Source organism: Clupea harengus, chromosome 13, assembly GCF_900700415.2.
Source record: "Clupea harengus chromosome 13, Ch_v2.0.2, whole genome shotgun sequence".
Classification (NCBI taxonomy): Eukaryota; Metazoa; Chordata; class Actinopteri; order Clupeiformes; family Clupeidae; genus Clupea; species Clupea harengus.
In genome coordinates this window covers 4110868-4132973 of record NC_045164.1, presented here as the reverse complement: position 1 = coordinate 4132973, position 22106 = coordinate 4110868, and the positions used below count along the sequence as shown (strand labels likewise).

Genomic DNA, 22106 nt, shown 5'->3' with positions numbered 1-22106 from the left:
CTAGTCAGAATATGAGTCTGATACCGCTCCATTGGGCTGTGATTATGGGGCGTGTTTCAACCGAACCAGGAGAAAAAATGCCTCTTCGCTCAATTGGTTACCTACAACCAATCAGAGCAACGTAGTATGTGACGAGGGCTAGCTGATAAATTAAACTTTTACCGGATCCCGTAGGAAGGAAGGCAAAAACATCTTTTCGATTGACAAATGCCTTGATCGCGTTGCTCTGTTCCTCTTTCAAAATGAATGCACTGTCAATGTCTAAATGGACTCGAATCTATACATTTCAGCTCTCCAGCGGCAGCCATATTTGTTGAAAACGAATTCAACCCGTGTGTTGGTGACGTGGTTGATTACGTTACGGTTGATCATCTGTCCATTCATCGTATAAAGCCCGTCCTAGCAATTTGATTGGTAAAACCAGCTTCAGGTCGGGCATAATTTCTCCCCAATGGAGCGATGCCAGACCGAACTTCCCGACTTCAAATGTTGTGGGCGGGGCTAAGTTCTGTCTGGTATCCAGGCTAGGTTTGATTATGTATGTTAAATATGGAATTTTGTATTTATTGTGCTACAATTTTTAATGGTGTAATTAACCCCTTTGCCCTGTAATTATGTAATTATGCCTGCAGTTCATAGTTTTACAGTTTTTCTGGAACTTCTTTGAGTAACAAAAAAAATATGATTTTCTATAGCCTATTGATTTTGTTTGTATGCTTCACTGAAATTTCACTCAAGGTACCTATGCAAACGATGTCTAAACCCCTCTCAACTGGGAGGGAGAAGGCAAGAGAGCGTCTGCAACAGTAATATTTCTGAAATGCGTACAAATTTCAAAAGTGTGATGTCAGCAGGGCTGCTAATGACAGGCTGTCATCAAGATTAAATGGCTTTATTTGCTTTTCAGCACTTTTTCCCTCTCCCCCTTTCTCTCTCTCTCTCTCTCTCTCTCTCTCTCTCTCTCTCTCTCTTTGGCCATTAGTCAAATGGTTGCCCTCTCCTGGGGGAGTGTGACTGTAGGGATGCACCCCGTGTCACATAATTGAGAGAACCACGCTGAGTGTGACTGTTTGAAAATAATCCAAACATATGCTTTCATATTTGACAGAACACAAACCCTCGGCTTCTTAGAGCCTGTCTTCGAGTGAGAGAAGGAAGGTAGTGAGAGATGGAGAGCAGTATGTATATTGCTCAAGATATTCACATCTCTGCTCAGTGCAATATTAATCTATATTTTTTTTTAACCGAAAAACGAATTAAAACAGCAACCTTGTTTATAAAAACAACACAATTTTAATAACTTTGTGTCTACAAATCACACACGGACATTTTGGGTCATTATTTCCTCATTGAAATCCTCCACCCATGGAGCCATTTCAGCTGGAGGCCATTTATCGTGAGTCAGTCAGACCAAAGGTCTAGCATGGCCCGTTTCCCTCGCTAATAATGTTGAGAATAAGACCTCAGCACCTCTCACCCCTGCACTAGCACCTCCGCCTTTTCTCCTCTACGTGCTAATTTGGTGATAATTAAGTAATCCACCCAAATGTTATTTGCCCCTTCAGGCATTGTTGCAAAGCAACAGGGGCCTCATATTTAGGAGTAGCTCATTGGTTTGTGTCCCCTATGGGACAGAGCACATAATCAAGCAGACACTGGATTAAACAATTCCTCCTCTGAGCGTTCACGTCTACCCAGAGACAGGATGAGTGACACACACACACTCACCCTGTATCTTCAGATCACAGATGGCCACGTCTCTCTCTGTGTGTGTGTGTGTGTGTGTGTGCGTGTGTGTGAGTGTTTTTGTTTTTTGTTATTTTTTTTTCAAGGAGATCTCATCCGCACCAATAAGCTTTACCAGGCATTTTTGGGAAAGAAGAATGAGATCATTCTTAAATGGCTTGTCGGTTCTTCCCGGGTCACTCTTGAAATGCCCAGCGGTGTCGTAGAATGCAGACTTCCTGTGAATAGGTCTGTGGTTGCAGAAACGGAGGGGATGGGGGGGTGGGAGATGGAGGAGGGATGAAACTCAACATGACTGACCGTTTCCTTCCTCTGCCGTGTACACTATATTTTTCCTCCCTGACATTTTCTATGTCACTCCATTCCAGAGCATTGCACCCTGGTGCATTTTTTTTATATCTCACGGTTCATCAGTCTTCTAGAGCTCTATTTAAATACCTGCTCTGGGACTGACCACTTTGTGCTGAGTCAGAGAAGGGCTACACTCTGTTGAAATGCATGAGTCTCTCGACATCAGCAGTGTCTATTCTCAGATGTGCGTGTGTGTTTGTGCATGCATACATACATGTGTGTGTGTGTCTGTGTGTGCGTGTGTTTGTACGTGTGTGTGTACGTGTGTGTGTCTGTCTGTGTGCGCGTGTGCGTTCCTGTCAGTGTGTGTGTGTGCTTGTGTCTCTGTGTGTGTTTGTGTGTGTGTGTGTCTCTGTCGTTGTGTGTGGGTATGTGCGTGTGCACATTTGTATGTGTGTGAGTAGTACTGTGCCAGCTCTGCTGCTGTCCAACACGTGGAGGAAGCAGCACTTCTGGTTGCCTGCAGTCGAGGTGGTCCGCAGGCTGTTTACATGCTTTGCTGACCAAGGCCCGAGATGGGAATAAATCTTAACAGGATTGTCAGGCTGACAGCGGTGCGTCACTCACTTCAGATTAAGTCAGAAGCTCAACACCAGTGCCAGCTGCACTGCCGCTTATGACCACTTATGGCATTGGTGTAGTGGCCCCTTCATTTGCAGATATGTTAAGTATGACACCCACAGTGTTGTTTGATACAATGTATAATAATAATAATAATAATAATAATAATAATAATAATAATAGTAATTTCTTCAGAGTTTTTTTTTAGGTTTTAAAAAGTGCCTTTTTTATGTTAGATTTACAATAAATGATTTCACCATATTTTAATATTTAACATAGTTCACATGTAGATTCAATGCTTTCCAGTGAAATTGGCTTTTGCTAATTGCAATGTTGTGAGGCTAAATTGAGAGCTTAATAGCTGTGTGCGTGTATGTATGTGTGCGTGTGTGTGTATATGTATGAGTGTGTGTGCATTTATATCTGTGTGTGTGTGTGTGTGTGTGTCAGTATGCGTGTAGGGAAGTGAGAGGGCATACTGAGCCAGCAGAGCACTGGAGCAGGAAATTATTCCGGCTTGTTCTGTATTGATCACGACCTCCTGGAATGCCTCATTGCTTTCACTATTATGCCACGCAGTCCAGTAGGGCTATTGCTCATTGTAAAAAATTAGCAGGCTTACCACTCCAGTTAAGGTACAGGGCCTGTTGCCCCCTGTCCTCTTCTGCCCGGGTGCCCTCTCTGCTTTATGGCCATCTCCTGTTATCACTGATTATAAAATACCTTGTTTATTGGAAGTAGGAAGTCGTCAATTGGATTTTAAGGGAGTTTCACTACCACTGTAGCCCATGTACGTGTGTGTGTGTTTGCGTGTGTGTGTGTGTGTGTGTGTGCGTGTGTGTGTGTGTGTGTGTGTGTGTGTGTGTGTGTGTGTGTGTGTGTGTGTGTGTGTGTGTGTGTGTGTAGGTGGATGCTCAATATCCGCCACCCCCCTCAAAATAAAATAAACTTTATAAATCTTACAGTTTTACAGCCGCTGACTGAGAGCCCAGTGACTCGGCTCACAGGAGTAAATAAAAGCAGGGTGTGAGCAGAGGCTGGAGTCTGCAGGTGCTGGTGTATGAAACCGGCACAAATTCCCTGCCAAGAAAACAAAAAGAGATTCACCATGTCTGCAGTGGAAAGGTATTACAAGAATCGAGAACATTTTTATTTAAAGATGCAGTCTGCGATTCAGTTTCGTGAAAGGATATTTATTTTTTGTTTGTTTGTTTGTTTGTTTGTTTTGTGCCAGAGCTGGAGAGAGGAATATAACTGTTATAACATATGTCCTTTATGCTACCAGTGCCTGACTGAAGTCAGTGGCTCCCTACCCAAATTGACCCTTAAGCTCATTGATCACACTGTCTCCTGGCTAATGTGTGACATTTCAAGTCATATTTCATTAGCCGCCATGTGACACTGAAGGTGGTTTTAAATGTCAAGGGCCACCATGTTGCAGTAATTTCACCCCAATAATGGGAGCTCCTATAAAGCACATGTTTGGTGATCACCCATATCATTTAAAGTGATAGATTGATGAGTCAAGCTGTAACCTACCTGCAATCAGTTATATGAGTAAACCTTGTTTTTAGAGGCTTGCTCTGTTGTCCTTTCATCCATCGATTTAAAAGGTGGAAGGATAGGAGTGTTGACCTTTTTTGTGTGTTTTAAAGCAAATTACATGACTTAATGAAGTACGGTTTGTCATGTTAATGTTTCAGTATTCGAATGGATCATTAGCAGGTTGCTAACAGCTCACAAATGTCAACAACTGTAGAGATGTACAGCATTGGTTACAGTAGAGAAATGCACTTTGCACTCTGCATACCTCAGCCTAAGACCATGGCGATTCTTGTTAGCGTGTGAAATACTTAACACGCTGCTTATGATAATCCAGCCAGTGAGTTCCTTGTTCTGCCTGGATTCTGCATTTTGACTTGTTATGTCTGCTAGAGAGGACATTCTCAAGTGTTATGACTGCACTTGCTTGCTTTGGCTTGTTTTGGGTCTCAGTTTTGAGTCTGGTGATGCATGTGTCTCGACCAAATCACAAGAGTCCAAATCCAGCGCCCGTGTAATGGCTAAATGATTGCTTCGGTCATGCGCGGTCCAAGACCAGGGAGAGGGAAGTACCCCCTCCACACTCTTCCCTCAGAGTCACGGCCCCTCTGTCATCCTCAGGGAGATAACAGAGCCTCACACAGTTGTGACAGCACCACCCCCACCCCCTCTAACATCGCCCAGAAGCTCACTGTGAGAGCAAAGCTGTCGTGGTGAAGTCCAGAACAGACTCATGCCAGTGCTGACTGAGCGAGCTGCTTTTATCGAGGTGTTTGTTATAGTTCTATTTATTTACTTATTCTGTAAATGTAAATGTTTCTGCTAGCATTTATTCTCATCTTTTGCCATTAGATTAACAGTTATGTTTTTTAATGCCATTTTTTCTTGTTAGTTTACTACCTACTATTACTCTAGTTTGTCTTTGAGTCAGTGGAGATCATGGTTTTGATTAAGAGCCAAATGAATAGCAAAAATGCTAGTCATCATCATTGATAAATCAGTGTCATGAAATGAAGCTTGTGTCTTCACACTGGTTCATGTTGAATATGCATAACATAATTGTAAATGTCATTTTTTTTCCTGTTAAAAAACAGAGAGCTGAATTCCCTATAGCACTCCGCCAAGGCTTCCTTTTAAAGCCACACACCTTTAGAACTTTGCTGTACATTTTCAACAAGGATTGTCGCTCGAACACAAGAGCCAGAGTTATTGCAGCAGAGGTAAGCAGCTATCAATCAACCCTTGGCAGAGCAGGCAATGGCTCTGAGGCGCGGGGCCAAGTTTTCCTTGCCACAAACTACTGTTTTCTCCATCTCGAGCAGTAAACACGAACATTAGTCTTTTTCAGGACTCACACTGGAGTTCACTGGATTCACACTCCATCTTCCTCCATGATGTCTCTTACGTATACTTTAAAAGCTTTTCTCCTTTTGTGTTCTTGTGGGCACTTTTTTCTATGCTGACTTCTCAAGAGTCGCGTGCACTTATTCAATTAAAAAATTATTCCACCCAAGCATATTTCACCTCCCTGCTTGAATTTTTTTCTTCCAGCTGCAAAGAAATACCTCCCTTCTCCATGCCATTTGTTGGTAATTATATCAGGGATAATGGACGACACGGCGTTCAGGTAGCAAAAAAGAACGCCTGTGGTTACACCTCAAAGTGCATTATTTCCTGCTACCTGAAAGCTGTGAAGTCCATTATCCCACTTATACCACAGTTGCCACACTTGCATTAAGTTAACTGGCGGGCTTGCTAAAACTGACCTTGTGGAACTACTTATTTCCGCCACAAATTGAGTCTTCTTAACGTACAGGACAAACTGCTGTTACTACATCTAAATGGACGGTTGCTATGGCCAAAGCCCAGTTGTTAGTTGTATAGTGCATGGGTAGTAAAAGCTATTTCAGTCGTATGAGTCATGTTGCTGCGCTCTGTCCTTCTGTCGCTCCGCTCATTCATAACTCTGTCACAAAGCCAATTTCAACTTCACAACGAATTTGGCGAATTGATATGCAAATGTAACACGGTGAAAAAAATATGTGTGCAAATATCAAAAATGAATTGATCAAAGTGTCACAATAGGAAATTCAACGAAGCCACGGTATAAACGTTTTTAATTAATGGCAAGCGCATTGGGTGTGAAAGAAACTTCTTGCACATTCTAATGTTTTGCCCACGGTGTCTTCAAACTCAAAGGAATTTGGATGAAAACTTCAAAAGATGGGGAGGAAAAACTTTGGAAGGGGGTCACACCACTCATTGTGCATCAAAGGGAGGATGCTGCTTGAGAGACATATTGTTTTGCCTTGTCAGTATGATCTCTCAGTTTTTCTTATTTCTCTCTCTCCTTCACTCTTTCTCTCTCTCTCTCTCTCTCTCTCTCTTTTTTCTTCCAGACACAACGGTGTATTTCCCATTTTTCAATGGCACTTCTTACCTGGAGCTCCAATCCCTCACATCTCTGCTGCAGTCTGACATTCTGGGAGCGACTTCCTCCCCCACGAGAGAGAGCACCGTTACTCTCTACTTGACTGTGAAAACGCGGGCTAGCAACGGCATAATCCTTTATGGTGAGTATTAGTGTGCCACTTCGCTCTTCAAGTGTGTGACTTATAGCTCAGTGGAGAGTTATTAGCAGCTGATCTCTTTATGTTCTTCAAATCTCTGCGACAGTGTGACTGTGTGTGTTGCAATACTGAGAATATTGCTTCCCGAAGTGTTTAACTAAAATATTTGCATAAAATTTGAGTGGGAGGTTTTTACTGTGTATTCATTCTTGTTTTATTTCATTTAGATTCATTTTATTGTACTGCAAGTTATTTCACATGCACAGGGCCGTAACCAGGATCTGAAAACTAGTGAGATCTAGAGTGGCGGGGGGGGGGGGGGGGGGGGTGTTAAGGATTCTCTATGAACTACACGTCAACCCTTTCTTCCTGTTTGCACAAAAGGCTTTTTTTGTGTGTGTGTATGTGGTGTGTGAGCTACATGCATCATTCATTTTCTACTGTCCTTACCTAACAAACGGATCTATTGTATTCATTTTGTAAATGTTGGCTGGTCTCTCTCTCTGTTCTATTTGTTTTCTGTTGGTTTGGACATTGTTACATTAGACCTTATTGTCAATGTGTTGACAGTTAACTGTAAGGTAAGTATGGAGAATGAATGTGTTTTTCATTATTATGCAACAATATTTAATAGTTTTCATATGAATAAGCATTGCTGAATGAATAATAAGTAATAAGGGTGTTAACTACCATCAAAATACAATCTTGAAGTGAGGTAAGCCTACATATTTGTTAGCTAACTAGCTAGCTAGAAAAATAAACTTGCTTGGGGCAAATGTTTCAGTATATGTATACTTGTTCTTGATACCGTGCAGGTTGGTTCTTTTTTGTTTGTTTTTTACCAATGATGTTGTGTGAAACATTAGCCACTATGAATGACATAGCCTACCCTTCCTCATGACCAATGCAGGCATATTTATAATATATTTCATACCGTCGCCTGTGCTCCAGATGGAAACACGCACAGACTTGCATTTCTTTTAGCTGAATGTTCACAAATGCGCTTGAAATGTGTGAATGAGTTGGATGGAAACCCAGCTAGCTTTTGTCTTACCAAATGCGGAATTCTGCTAGTTTACGAGCAATCCACCTGCTGTCTTCATGCCTCCAAAACCTCAACTGCTGTCAGTTTAAATTCCAACACACTTGTGTTAAGGGCCGCACACTTGTGTTCTCTCTCAACTCTCACAAGCAATAGTCACTAAGTATCAAGTTGTACATGCAGACACTCAGATGAGAAACTCTCAACCACTGTATTTTTCCTTCTGCTGTATTGATTTAGCTTCAGATTTAGTTTTTTAATCTGAAGCTGTTATTCTGAGTTTCTCCTGCCCCAAAACCATAACACTTACTCTGGTTTCCACTTTGGCCACAGCACTTTGTGGAAAATGTACCCCACGTGTAATACAAGGTGTGTAGTAATGCACAATTAATCTGTGGCAGATGGCAGATATATGCAGCTCAGCTGGACATAAGAACAGTGGTAGGTCTTGACAAAGTCATGTATAAATATGTTTTAGTTGTCTGACCATGAGCCATCTGTTGGGCATTGTGTTCAGGCCAAGTCATGAATCTAAACAGATTTTCCTGTGTAAACTTTATGGTGAAATATGGGAAAATGGTAAGAGGTATTTGTGTTTTTTTGGAAATGCTAGACCCCTCCAGAGAGTAAGACAGGAGTTTTAAACACAATCGGAATGTATCCCATTCCCACTGGTCAAACCTCCCACTCCTACCTTGGATAATTAATTGAGAATGGCCAAACCCATTCAGTCTTTTGAGTCCCAGGTTCCGAATTCAGGAAAGGCCTTGCAGAAGTAAGGTGGATGTACTGAAATGTGACCTGTCAAAGTAACTTTTCTTGAGTGAAAGGATGCTGTGATTTTCCATTTCAAACCATTCAGACAGTGCTTTGTAATGAACATCAACTGGTTCAGTAATGATAGCTGTTCATTGATGCCCATGATATTTCGAACCGCCTGTTGGGAGATCTGTAACTTGAGCATAAACCATTAGGTACTGTGAGGTGCTTTATCTGAAGAGTGAGGGAAAAATAAAAGGAAGAGACAGAAAAAAAAGTTAGCCGGATTGCTCTTGATGTCAAGTTAGCAAAGTCATCCCCCCCACCCCCACCCATCCTGTCAGATTACCTGCTCATGTACATTCCATCTGTCATAGGCTATCTGTTTATCTCATGTCACAGCCTGTCAAAATCTGTGTGGATTCCTTTTATAGATTAACAGAGAGGGGGTGTGGGTGGTGGGGTTGACAACATGCTCGCTCTGACAGCATGCTCATCGACCCCCCCACCTACCCCCCTCACCCCCATCCACATATCAGCCTTCACTGTCTTACTCAGATTTTCAGCCGAGAGTTAATTTACGTGCTAATTTACTATAGCACGTGTAATAATGCTATTTCCAAGCACAGGGGAAGAAATGTAAAACATTTTTAATGAATCTGCAAGCTGAATGTAGCTTGTAATCTGGTAGAAATGTGTTCTCAGGACACCGGTTAAAAACAAAGGTATTTCAGCTGGGATGCTAAATTGTCCCATAGGCAATATGGAACGTGCGCTAATATTAAAAATGTAGCATTTAAAGTGTGCAAGTACAAAATGGTGTCTCAATCTGGTTCTTCGCCATCATTAGTGAATGTCAGTATGATTATCAAAGTGGAATGCAACCACTGACAAGGCCTGCTGTTCATCGCTCTAGACACACTGTGTAACCATTATACTGAAGCAGATTGTCCTGTAGAAATTCAAATGTAGGAATATTTCCTTACATGGCAGCCTAAGCCTTTGCAATGAGAACTCAATACCAAATAATGGCAACTCTTTGGGACCAGATTTTCTTGATGCCCCGGTTTCGTTGCACAGTCTGAGGCACATTTAGCTGGGCTTTATAAGCAAACACATATTTTTTTCTGGTGTGCATGTTTCCAGTGAAGAAAAGAGAGATGAGGAAGGAGAGTGTTCAGTATGCTAAATAATAAGGAGACCAAGGCAAATTGCATTTTTTACAGTTCCTTTTAAAACACTTATTTTTTTACATAGATCACATAGCTGAAGAAAAGAAAAAAGAAAAACTGCATGTCTGTCAAGCAGTCCAACTAATAATGCCATTTAAGTCACTGGTTATATTCCAGAACGCACAGATCTGAAAATGCAAATGTGTTCTTCAATGAAAGAGCTAGCTGAAGTAGGGCTGGGCTCTGCCTCGGGTCAGACAGCCCAGAATGTGTGCTTGTCCAAAACTCACAAATATCCCCTGGGCTTTGGGGTTTACTCCCTGCTGTGCAGTGGCACATGCTGCAGGAGACCCTGGGGAGCTCCCTCCGGTTGGCTAAGATGTCTACATCCACCTACCCCCCCTCCCCAAGTTCTCTTTCAGATAGTGTTGCATTTGCAGTCATGCAAAAGGGGGTCAAAGAAGAAGAGGAAGCTGAGATGTAATGCAGGGACCAGCTTGGTTTAGCAATTCATAGCATGCAAAAGGGAAATTGTCAGCAGGCGACGTCCTTTGCCCTGACAAACCGGCGGGGTGCTTGACAGACAGAGGCAGACAATCCCAGGTAATTGGCTGCTCCAGGATTTTCGTTAGCCCCTACAATGGCTAAAAAGTTCCTGTACAGCTCACCAATAACGCCTACAAGTGTCCAAACTGGTTTAAGTTCAGCAGCTTTGCCAAACACTTGTGCCGAAATAATGTCCATCCCTGTCAAAACAGCACATTAAGAAAGGGGAAACTGATTGGGCCCCTAAATATGCGGTATATGATGAGAACCCCACATGGCAGAGGGTGATGATTGTTCAGTGAGGAAATGGAGAGACATCAAGTCTTTCATCTGGCTGCATATCTCCAGTGCAACAGAGCTGCTGAGCGCCTCTCAGATGTGAAAGAGCGACCGAACCGAAAGCTCCAGAGATCAAACAGACAAAGTTAATCAGAGGACCTGACGCAGACATACATCATCAGAATGCAGAGAGTGACTTCCTCAGGCCCAGCTCCTTGAGCGCCGCCATTCCCCCCGCAAGTGTACACAACACCCCCCCCGGAAGCATTGCACAAGACTCCCCCTATAGGCTTCACTTGTCATCCACAGAGTGGTGGTGAGGCCAGTTCACAGGTACTGTCAAAAGGAAGAGAGCACCACTGGGCCCTTGTACACAGGAACAGGGTAATGGAGATACCGAGGAGTCATTTATCACTTTTACATTATAAAAATATAATATTAATAATATATACATCCCAAATGTATTCCCAACAAAATGCATTAGTATGAGGAATTCAAATATGCAGCATGCTCAGTGAATGGAACTGCTTGACACCCGTCGTTTCATAGGTTTAACTCATTAAAGTGTTAGTCCTGGACTACTCTATCTGTGGTCATGAAGCATGCCCATTTACACATACCAAATTTGTCATGCGTGAAGTACTTGCTTAATAGCCCTTAAAGCAAACTTTCACAGGGTACAGTATATCACCCAGCTGTGGGGCTGTTGGCTGTGAAACAGACATGGCAAGTAGTCAAGCCTCTGCAGTGGTTGTTCTATTTGCATTCCTCTGAATATCAGAGATCTTCTAGATATTTATACTGTTTCATGACATATGTATCTGTACATTAGTCTCATTATTTAATAGCCACATCTCATATATACATATTAGTGCTGGCAATCGATTAAATAAAAAATCATAATTAATCGCACAATTTGCTGTGATTAATTGTGATTAATCGCTTGTTTTACTGAAGCTTGTAAGAATGGATATTTAAATGTAAAGTCATGGAATTAATGTAGAATCACCACAAAGGACGTATATTTAAATTCAAATGCTGTTGTTTAATAGCATCTTTTTAACTTGAAAGGCATGTTTGTTATATGTGTTGCATGTAAAGTGTGAAGGGACTTTTATTTTGAAATGGGGATTGTGACGAAGACAGAAGCAGAGAAGAAGAGAGACTAACTTTTGGTGAGGAAGATACTTTTTGAGGTCATTGTACTTTACTTCAGTATTTCCATTTTATGCTATTTATCTGGTGTCCCTGTTTACAAATAAACTATATATAAAGGAGTTCCAACTAGCTCCAACTCAAGCAGCTACAACAGTAAAATGCTGCTTACACACAGATTCTTGAGAATTGATAATCTAATGATGTCATAGATTGGAGAAAGTGGCTGTTGCCAACCTTTGTCAAGAACAGGTGACCCCTTTTTCAGTACTAGATCAGGATGCTTTTAAGCATAACCCTGAGCTTTCATCAGTTTCTGAATGTGTATCGAGTCCACTGTACTCTTCTGCTGGCAGATTTAAAGGGCCGTTACTGAATTACAATAAAACAAATCCATTAATTCCAGTGGTAAAAGTGGCATGTCCGCTTCAGACTGAAGTCAAACAAAAACAGAGGGACAAAAACAGTACTTTTAGTTTGATACTTTAACTACATTTTGCTGCTAATACTATTGCTGCTATTAAGTACTTTTACTTAAGTAGGATTTTTCATGTAGGACTTGACTTGTAATGGAGTATTTTTTACATTGCTGTAGTTGTACTTTGACTTAGGTAAAGGATCTGATTACTTCTTCCACCACTGGTTAGTTGTAAGTTGAAGTGCTGAATACATTTTCAAGCTTGTGAATTCAACAAAGTTCCATGTCGCCTGTGCGTTGGATGGCCCCAGATAGTTTAACCATTCTAACCATCGTCTAACAGAAAATAATAACCAATCCCAGGCCGCTGCATTAATTGTGTTAAATATTTAAAATACTCACAAAAAATAACATGTTACATAAACACACACACACACACACACAGACACACATATATACAGTATATATATATATATATATATATATATATATATATATATATATATATATACATACATACATACACATACAGACAGTCAGAGTCTTATATAGAGGTATTTTTACTGAAACTTTTCAAAGGGGGCTTGTGCATAGATATTCTGCATGCAATAAAACGATCACTCTTGTATCCACTGCTTTCTCTCACATATCCACCTCAGTCAGTTTTAAGGCTTGTTGTGGCAGTTATAGCGTGGTTACGACAATAAAGGGTTCAGCAGTCAGGTTCCCACTGTTCCTATTCACAATCAATTTGAGCTGAAACAATGTTGTAGGGATTTCTCCAGACGGCGAGCAGTAATGCGCAGAAGCATGCCACACCAGTGCCTCAGTCCAGACCTAAAGTAGGTCAGCTCCCTTTCAATAGACTACAAGGAAAATGAGAGATCTCTGAAACTAATCACATTAACTCTGCCTCTCTTGTCTGAATTGTCTTATTTCGTCTCTCCCTCTCTTTCTCTCCCTTTTTCTCCTCCTCCCCAATCCCCCACTTCAGCTCGGGAACAGAATTTTGGAGATCGGTTCCTCCACGTGTTCTTGCAGAACGGGAGGCCCGGTGCCAGATTGGGCTGCAGTGGCATTCGCCCTCTGAGTGCCGTCGCCGCTCGCAACATCAGCAATGACAAACTAACAGCCATCACAGTGCGGTAAGGTTCCTAAAGTGGCTTTTTCTTGGCGTCATCTCGTAGTTTTTTTTTATTATTAATAGGAGATGTCCCTTACACATCAGGTATGCTATTTTCATCAAGCATTTATACAGGGTTGTGTAATCCTTGAGTGTGTCATGCCCTGGGATTTGTTTAGGGGGCTTCCATCATTTATATTATATGTAGAAATAGGCTCTTTACCACCCTTTCCTGATATATGGTTGTTTGAAATCCTCAAAGCCTTTGGGTTGCTAATATAAAGTAAATGAACTCAGCTTTGGTTGTACATCTCTACTCTGGGAGCAGTCTTATGGTTACCTCTGCTCAATGAAGTATTTCAGATGCTTGAAGACTTGAATTTTAAATGTCCACATAATTTCACTTCTTAGTTTAACACCAGTCTCAGCAAGCCTGGGTTGAAATCCCACTCCTCATCAAACCCAGAGATTTTAATGTCTGAGATATTAAACATAGTACTTTTGTCTTAATGATTTAATTTTTTGCGTTATCTACTCTATAATCCATACCTCTAAGGAGTTAGAGCTTGACATATTTCTTTCTATTTGCGCCTATCCACTTTTGACACATGCCCTTGAGATGAATCATGCCCTTGCAATGATTGCCTGTGAGTATATGATCAGTTTAGATTACATTTGTCATTTTACCCTGGTAAAAAAAAATAGCCATTGTGGGTCATATCCCCTGCATCCCTGCCATATAGGGTTCTGGATGCCTTCTCGGGGGCTTGTGAATGCCTCAAGAAGGAAGTCAACAGAGTGATATATGTTGCGTTGTTGCAATGTCTTTTATCTTACTCCCGCATACAACGGACCAGCTGAGGTTGTAAAGGCACTGATGGGCTGTGACAGCCTTAACCCAAGGACATTCTGTCAATCCCCCTGCAAGTGTTTTTCTCTGTTAAAGAAGAACTATTGTCAGGGCAGGATGACATGCGAAGCAAGCCCTGGCCTGAGCACAACAGCATTCGTGACCGTTATTCGCTTGTGTCATGATAAGTAAGTCACTCTCTTTCTGTTCACATCTCTAATGCAGGTCTCACGAAAGCGAGCCTTATGATGTTGTGCTCTGGGGAGGCTGAAGTGCCATCTGTGGTGACGCAGTGTGTGTGGGGGGGTCTATGTGATTATGAGGTGGCGTCTGTGGAATTTTGTGTTGTATGTCTGGGTGTGAAGAGAGCCAGCGGTGGAAAGTGACTAAGTACTCTTTTGAGGTACCTGCACTTTATTTTTATTGTATTTATTTTCTTCCACTCTGCATTTCAGAGGGAAACATTGTACGTTCTGCTCTACTGTATTTATTTCCCATCTTTAGTTACTGGTTACTTTTAAGATGAAGATTTAACACATTTGATAATATAACACCCTTTTAAAATATAACACATTGTTAAAGATTAAACCAGGGGTTTCCTATCTTTTTGGCATCTGACGTCTTACAAAAAGCAGTGTGTAGTCAGGGGCACATTTCATATGTCTATGAGTGTTTAATAGCTCCAACAAATAGGCCTAGTGATTTTCTTCTGAAAATGTCTCATCTGGTTTCATTTAAATAAACGTTCAAATGATCCAATATCTCACCAAAACTCAAAGATTAGGGAAGAAGTCCAAAAACTGAAAATAGATGGTGTATCAGAACTTTTTTTTTCTTCTTTCCTCTCCCATTAATAATTTCACAACACCCTCAGATTGATCTGGTGTCCCTGTATGTAAAACGATATATAAAGTAGTTCAAACTAGCTCCACCTCCAGCAGCTACAACACTAAAATGCTGCTTATACACGGAATCTTTAGTATTGATAATCTAATGATCATATATGATAATATATCAGTCCGAGGGACCTTACTTTCATACTTTAACTACATTTTGCTGCTCATACTTATGTACAATTACATATGCAGATTTTTCATACTTTTACTTCAGTACAGGATCTGAACACTTCTTCCACCACTGAAGAGTTTAGAGAACACGTTGTTGCCAGCATGGTTCATTGATTGCAGATGCATACCCACATGCAGTGAACAGGTCAGAGGTCAGAGGTCAGACACCAGCAACAATGAGAGTCAGGATCACTGGGTATCTCATTCTTACCATAAAAGTGACTTTACCGTGAACCAACATTAAATAATTAATTGAAGCTAAGATTTTCAACCAGTTTTGGAAGCTGTTGTATAAGACTAAGCTCTGGATATCGGTACCGTATAACTTCATTTTCTCCCGCTAAACTGAATGTGCTGTCAGTTCTAACTGATTATTATGGATCCCAGAGCTGCTGCTGAACAGGAGTGGAATAGTTCCCCCTTCGGCATGCCAAATTTCCAGACAAGCTCCCCATAATTATCCTCAAATCTAATTAACTCATTTGAATTTGTGTGTGCTACTGTACATACCAACTAATGTATAGCATTCATTGGCTGCCAAACACCCTTCACTCGTTTGTTGTGTAATTAAGGAAAACAAGACCAGATAACTCCCGCAATGATGTTCCTGTCCTGAATAACGTATAAAAGGAATTGAAGATTTGAAATAGACAGGAAGCAACTGCAAGAATAACATCAGTTGATGGCAAGCTCGTCTGAAAAAGCTGACATGTCTTTCAGGGTTCTTTTCAGATGGTTTCAATAGTAATCACTCGCAAGTTCAAACTGAATAATTTGCTTGGATTGATTTCATCATATATCAATTTCTTCAGTTATTTAAATATTATATGTGGAACAGCTGAACTCTATAATAGTACCAGAGCCTACTGAAAATAGGACAAACCTGGAGAATATTATATTCTATTATATAGATTTTATTCCAGACATCATTGAGTTGGACACGTCTGATTTCACTGTGTACATTTCCTCATTATATATATTTTGTATAACACAGCAGACAGAGTTTAGTGTGAAACAATGAATATATTTGCTATATATAATTTATACTATCACTCGCTGCTAAACACTAGGTTTGATTTATGGTGATTGATTTTTATGACAACATAGCAATGGGTTAAGGAGGGCTTTGATATTTGACTTCTGTGCCATCTGCCATGTTTTATCACCTGTCTTAGATGGTAATGATGTATTTTTATGACTGCTAGAAAGATCTGCAATTAGAAGAAGGCTATCACTTACTGTACCCTTCATTGTAACACTCTAATTGTCATTGTGTAAAAGCATCCTGTACTTGTTTTAATTCAAACCCAAATATATGTGAATACAACGATACTCATCATAACTCAATATGTTATTCTGAATCATCATCGTTTGTTGGTGATTAGATACATATGCACATTAAAATACTGTGACAACAAGATGCAGTCTAGATAACTTCAAACAGTAATCTAAAAAATACCGTCTTTGAAACATCTCATTGGGCTTCTCTTGAGGCGTAGCACTGTGCACAGACCCGGCCCTTTGAACACTTCCTTGTGCAACACCTCAGGTTTCCATTCCCTACTGAAAGCTTTAGGGCCAGGCATGTAAAAAAAAAAACGTTGCTTGATAACACTGTGGTGTTGTTGATGAACAGTCACCCCCCCCAGCCCCCTCCCCCCAACCCTCAACCCCATCACAAGCTTGCTCAGCTCAGTACTAAAGAGTGACAATTCATCTGTCTCAAGACTCCCGTTCTCGACCTCGATAATCATCCGCATCTAGGGAAAATGAGGCGTTGTGAATATTTAATCAAGGAATTAGTGGCTCCCGAATGATGGTGGAAGGACTCCCACGAACATCAAGCTGATCAAGCTGAACCTTCAGGAGTAAACGCTTCATTAAGTCCATGCATAGAACGTTGAGAACACTGAGGGTTCTATTTTCCAAACACAAGGCAATCGGAGCACACAGAAGACCAGCATCTAAACTACAGTGGGAGTGGAGGGGACGAGGAGAACTACCACTTTCATTCATGCAAGATCAAGACACAGCGAGTAAAGTTAGGCTGCGTGGGAAAGCTCAAAACATGTCTTATTCACAGTGAAAACAAAGCTTGCAGTAATTTTAGTACACTCGTCTCAACTAAAGGAATATAGCACAGCGGTTTTAAAGAGGTATCTCAGGCTGGGGCTGCTGCTGCATGCTGAGATTAGACACAGATGTTAGAAGTTAGAAGAGTTATGTGTTATAGTTAAAAAAAAAAATTGACATTAGTGTGTGTTGTGGATCTGGTTACAGGTAAAAAAAAAAAAACCTAATTGTTAAGTGTGGTTATTGTGAGTATTGTTCAAATCAGTTGTGACATCCTGGAAGAAGAAGGATGGAAAATTAGAAAAACAGTGGCAAAATTTCCTTCTCTAGAGGCCTGGACCTTTAAGAGACGGTGAAGGTTGTAGTGGCAAAGTTTCCGTCTACTGGACTGGACCTTTAAGAGACGGTGAAGGCTGTAGTGGCAAAGTTTCTGTCTCTACTGGACTGGACCTTTAAGAGACGGTGAAGGTTGTAGTGGCAAAGTTTCCGTCTACTGGACTGGACCTTTAAGAGACGGTGAAGGCTGTAGTGGCAAAGTTTCCGTCTCTACTGGACTGGACCTTCAAAAGACGGTGAAGACTGTGATGGCACTTATTCTCCATCAGGCCATTAGATGAATGACCTTGGAAGACAAAGCACCCTCTCAAAAGTGACATCCATTACATTCAGCATTTCTGTGCCTTTTAAGCCATGCTACCATGAATGGATATCAGACATGAGTGGACCAAATGGACTGTGTACAATGCAGGCAGATATAATACTAAATTGTGTATTTATGAGGTTTATTTGTTGTGTAGCCTTGAGGCCTTGTGGCATAGGATTCGAGTGCTGTATTATATATAACTCCAACCCCTTTCCTCTACACACATGGGAAAAATCAGCATTAGTTATGACTAATTGCATGCATGTCGCCTCTGAAGATAATGTGCTGTTCAGTTAAATCAGAAACTATGACAATTCAATAATTGTGTGAAATTAGTGTCATGCTAGGCAATGTCATGATTTTTATTAACTTTAATTATAGTTGCCCACGCAAGACACCATTTGTTGACACCTTCTGGAGGAATCCAATTGTTTGGGGGTTGGGTGGGTGTTTTTGTGTAATCCTGTTTGTATGAAAATGCCATGTCTTTACCAAAAAGCCATCCAAAACAGCACACCCACACACCCACTCAGGCATTTACATCTTTCTGAACTGTCTTTGTCCCATCCCAAAAATTAGCATTCTGTCTTTTGTGTATAGACTTGGGACCTTGTGACACCCCTCCAAAACTGAGGAGCCCAAGCATCCCTCCCCAACACAAGTTAGTGCTCTCTCGTTGGGTGCTGGATAGGTGCCAGTTCTACGCATGAACTTCATGATGGAGCCATTTCTCCATCCTTTACATCATTTCCTCTGAGAGTGCAGACTGCCAGAACTTTAATACCGTGAGATTCATTGCAGATAATTAACTAGCGCACCTTGAATATACAGTGGCTCTGACCTCCACATCACCAGCATGTCCCTGTGCCTTTAATCTCCTCCCGCGCCTCTGGCAGAGCGAATAAACCCGGCATTGTTGGGCAAATATCAATAATTCTGCCACTTGATTTTGCAGCGAGAGGTCACCTCTCTCGGGGTCCTCGTTTAGCCGATGAGATCTGATGGGATCTGCCATCACAGGGGTTTGACTCAAGGTCAGCGAGGGCGTTGCTTAAGCAGAATCTTAATGTGGCCACGCTGGGCAGAGCCTCCTCTTTTATAGAGGAGAGTGTCAGAACTCTGGTCAGGAATTAGACCGGACACGTGGCCACACGGAGTCCACTGCAGCCCCTGCCGAAGTGCACAGCAGCGGTGCGGGGGTCTGTCCAGAGACGCAGCCTTCCAAGCAGCTGTGGGGACGTCGCTAGTTCAATGTTTATAAATGAGGCCAAGAGAATTAGTGCTGATCTGAAGCCTCTTTGAGTCGTATTGGTTAGACTGCACTGAAATGAGATCACACCACATAGATGCATGTATACTGTAAGAGCTTCATGTTTTTTTATAGAAGAAGATGTATATTAGCAATGTGGGAGAGACTAAAGGCATTACATAACCTTGGAACATTTACTATGTATGCAGAAGCCAAATGCACTAAAAACAACATTTACACCCTGTACAATTTCTTTTTTTTTTAATGCAACATCACTTGTTATTGAGTCTGCTTTAAAGAAGTCTTATGTAAGAGTCTAAAAAACAGCCACATCAATTGTTAAGTGGCTAATACAACAGTTAAAATACACACCTTGTGTTTTAGCATGTCAGTCAGGCCTCAGAAACGCTGTGCTAAAGTCAACTCAGTCTGACAGTACATGCCAGCTCTCCTAAAACGCTTATCAAGTTTAGCGACGTCAACATGAAAACATTCTCTGGCATTTTGTCACACCTCGTTGAGAGGCTAAGAGGGGGAGAGAGCATACCCAATTCAAACGCTAAGTGCTTTGGATTCTTGTCAGTTCCCGTTTCCTGATGTCCCATTTTGTGTTGAACCGTAATGCCTTATTGATAGGATTAATTTAATAAATTCACACTTTATTAATGCATTTTCGCAGTGACCTGCAGTATTGGAAAGGGCAGTTGAATATTAACATCTGTCTAACTGGCAAACCTTATCTTTTTGAGAAGACGTCTGCAACCTGCACTAAAATAATGCACATTATTATTTTGCGCTCAACATTTGCATAAACACAATCCATAAAAAAGTCTTCGCTCTTGCTTAGGCAATTTAGCCGTGTAACTCTTACCCTCTGAGGGCTTGTACATGAAGAGCCAGGGGATGTCATATGTGACCCCAACTGACCTCCTCAGCCACGGTGAGCCGTCGTCTCGGCGGAGGGGTTAAACTGGAGTGCAGCGCTGGCGCGTCGCTAGGCATGCTAACCCCTCGCCCAGCCCCTCTGCCCGCTTCCCTGTCAGATGCCTCCATGGTGGTTTTGGCTTCTCGTCTCACTGTGTGAGTCATTTCCATTCGCACCGTGGCAAAGGTCAACAAGCGTGGGACACTGCATCCCACCGCCTCACTTTTCTATCTTTTATTAGCGATGAACTTTCAAGTCCCTGGCAGATAAGATTATTTAAATGCATGCCATGAGTTGTTGCTACTTGTGGTTCAGTCACTGTGTGTGTGTGTGTGTGTGTGTGTGTGTGTGTGTGTGTGTGTGTGTGTGTGTTTTAGAGAGAGAGTGCAGAAAAAGAGAGGGGTTTACATACCCCATGCCATTCTGTGTAAAGTGATTGGAACAGAAGCCTGAGAAACTAAACATGGGAATGGGGAGACAGAGATGATTGGTTTCCGTGACAATGGCTCTCAAAATCATCCTACCCCTTTAGCGTTTCAGCTGCTTTGTTTTTGGTTCCAGGTGTACACAGACATTCAATTACATCCAAATACGAGCAGGAAGTGGCTCATCACTCGCACACCCCGAAACCACTTCGAGGCATAGGCTAGACCCACTGCTTCTTTTGCAAAATGTCCTAGTTGTGCTCAATCTGTCATAATGTTTTCTGCCACTTTTGAACATTTGAAGGAAACGAGATCCCCCTATCACATATCCTTCTAACGATGCAATTAAAGTTAGGAGATGAGTGGGGAGAGGCTGCTCGGTAGCTCCTGGCTGTGATGAGCTACAGTAAATTGAGTGATTATCTTAGCAATGTGGATAAGGAATATGGATAAGGACATGCCATCATCACTCCAGGGACAGTGTGCTGGGGTGGCAGGGTTAATCAAACAAATTACACACTTAAAAGTCTTAATGAATGAATTGGGTCACCTATAGCCATACATTTGAGGACATCCATTGGGGTTGTGATTTCTACACCACTTGTGCTTGAAGCAGTTTTTGACAATTATCATTGAGCTGCACACACACACGCACACACAAACACACACACACACACACACAAACAACAACAACAAACAAACAAACAAGGCTGACTTTCAGTCAGTTTTTATTGCACAAGCGATTCACTGCAACACACACGTGTTATATATGGAGGCGACACAGGACACACAGACACACACAAGCAGGCCTGAGGTCGCTGTGAATTCACTCTCTGCTTTTAACCCATCCCGGATCGTCCCTCCTCCAGGATCCTCCAGGAGCAGTGGGCAGCTTCTCAGCGCCCGGGGACCAAGTGAACCGTCCGTCTCGGTCAGGGACGGACAGGAGTGTTCTGTTCTTTTTGCACACACACACACAAACACACACACACACATACACACCAACCACCATTACATCTAAAGTTGTCACCAAACCTTCACTTTAAGAAGCTGGTCTCACACACTCAGAGCAACCTGTTCTCTTTTTTTTCAGTGTATTTAGGAACAGGCTTACACTGAATATCCCCAGCAATTTTTTTGCCCTCAAAGTCTGTCTGACTCCTCCCGAAATATCTCATCTGGAAAGCAACACAGCGCTGGAGGGCTGTCGTATAATATTTGCCACTGTTGATCAGCCAGAAAGGCCAAGGGGAAAAAAGAAAAGGAAGCAGAAGAAAAGGAAGAAGGAGAGGAAGATGAAGGAGAGGAGGAAAGGACACACAGGCTCAAAATAATTGAGGCCTGCCAGTCACGGAGCAAATTACGCAGCAAATGTCGTCGCTCTTTGTCACTGCAGCAGAGCAAGAGCAAGCCAGAGGTTATGGTCTACTGCCACTCGAGCCACTGCAGGGAGGTGACCAGGAAACCAGCTTGAGATGCTGTCGTGTCATAATGCAAGACAGACGCTCATAAAAAATAAAAAAATAAATAAAAACAGTGCCTGCGCGCGTGTGTGTGTGTCCCTGTACTACGATAAGAGCACTCTCTCCGACAAACCCTATAGGTGCAGC

General features: G+C 41.9%; 1 protein-coding gene across 2 annotated transcripts in view; it reads left to right on the top strand.

The window, feature by feature from the left end:
• The window catches only part of eys (eyes shut homolog), a 181098-nt gene that overhangs the window by 121938 nt on the left and 37054 nt on the right, over nucleotides 1-22106 (top strand). For both annotated transcript variants that reach the window (XM_012816935.3, XM_031578529.2), the window contains 2 exons: nucleotides 6600-6773; nucleotides 13136-13286. In XM_012816935.3, the coding sequence (XP_012672389.2) occupies nucleotides 6600-6773; nucleotides 13136-13286 (325 nt within the window). The remainder of the gene's footprint in view (nucleotides 1-6599; nucleotides 6774-13135; nucleotides 13287-22106) is intronic.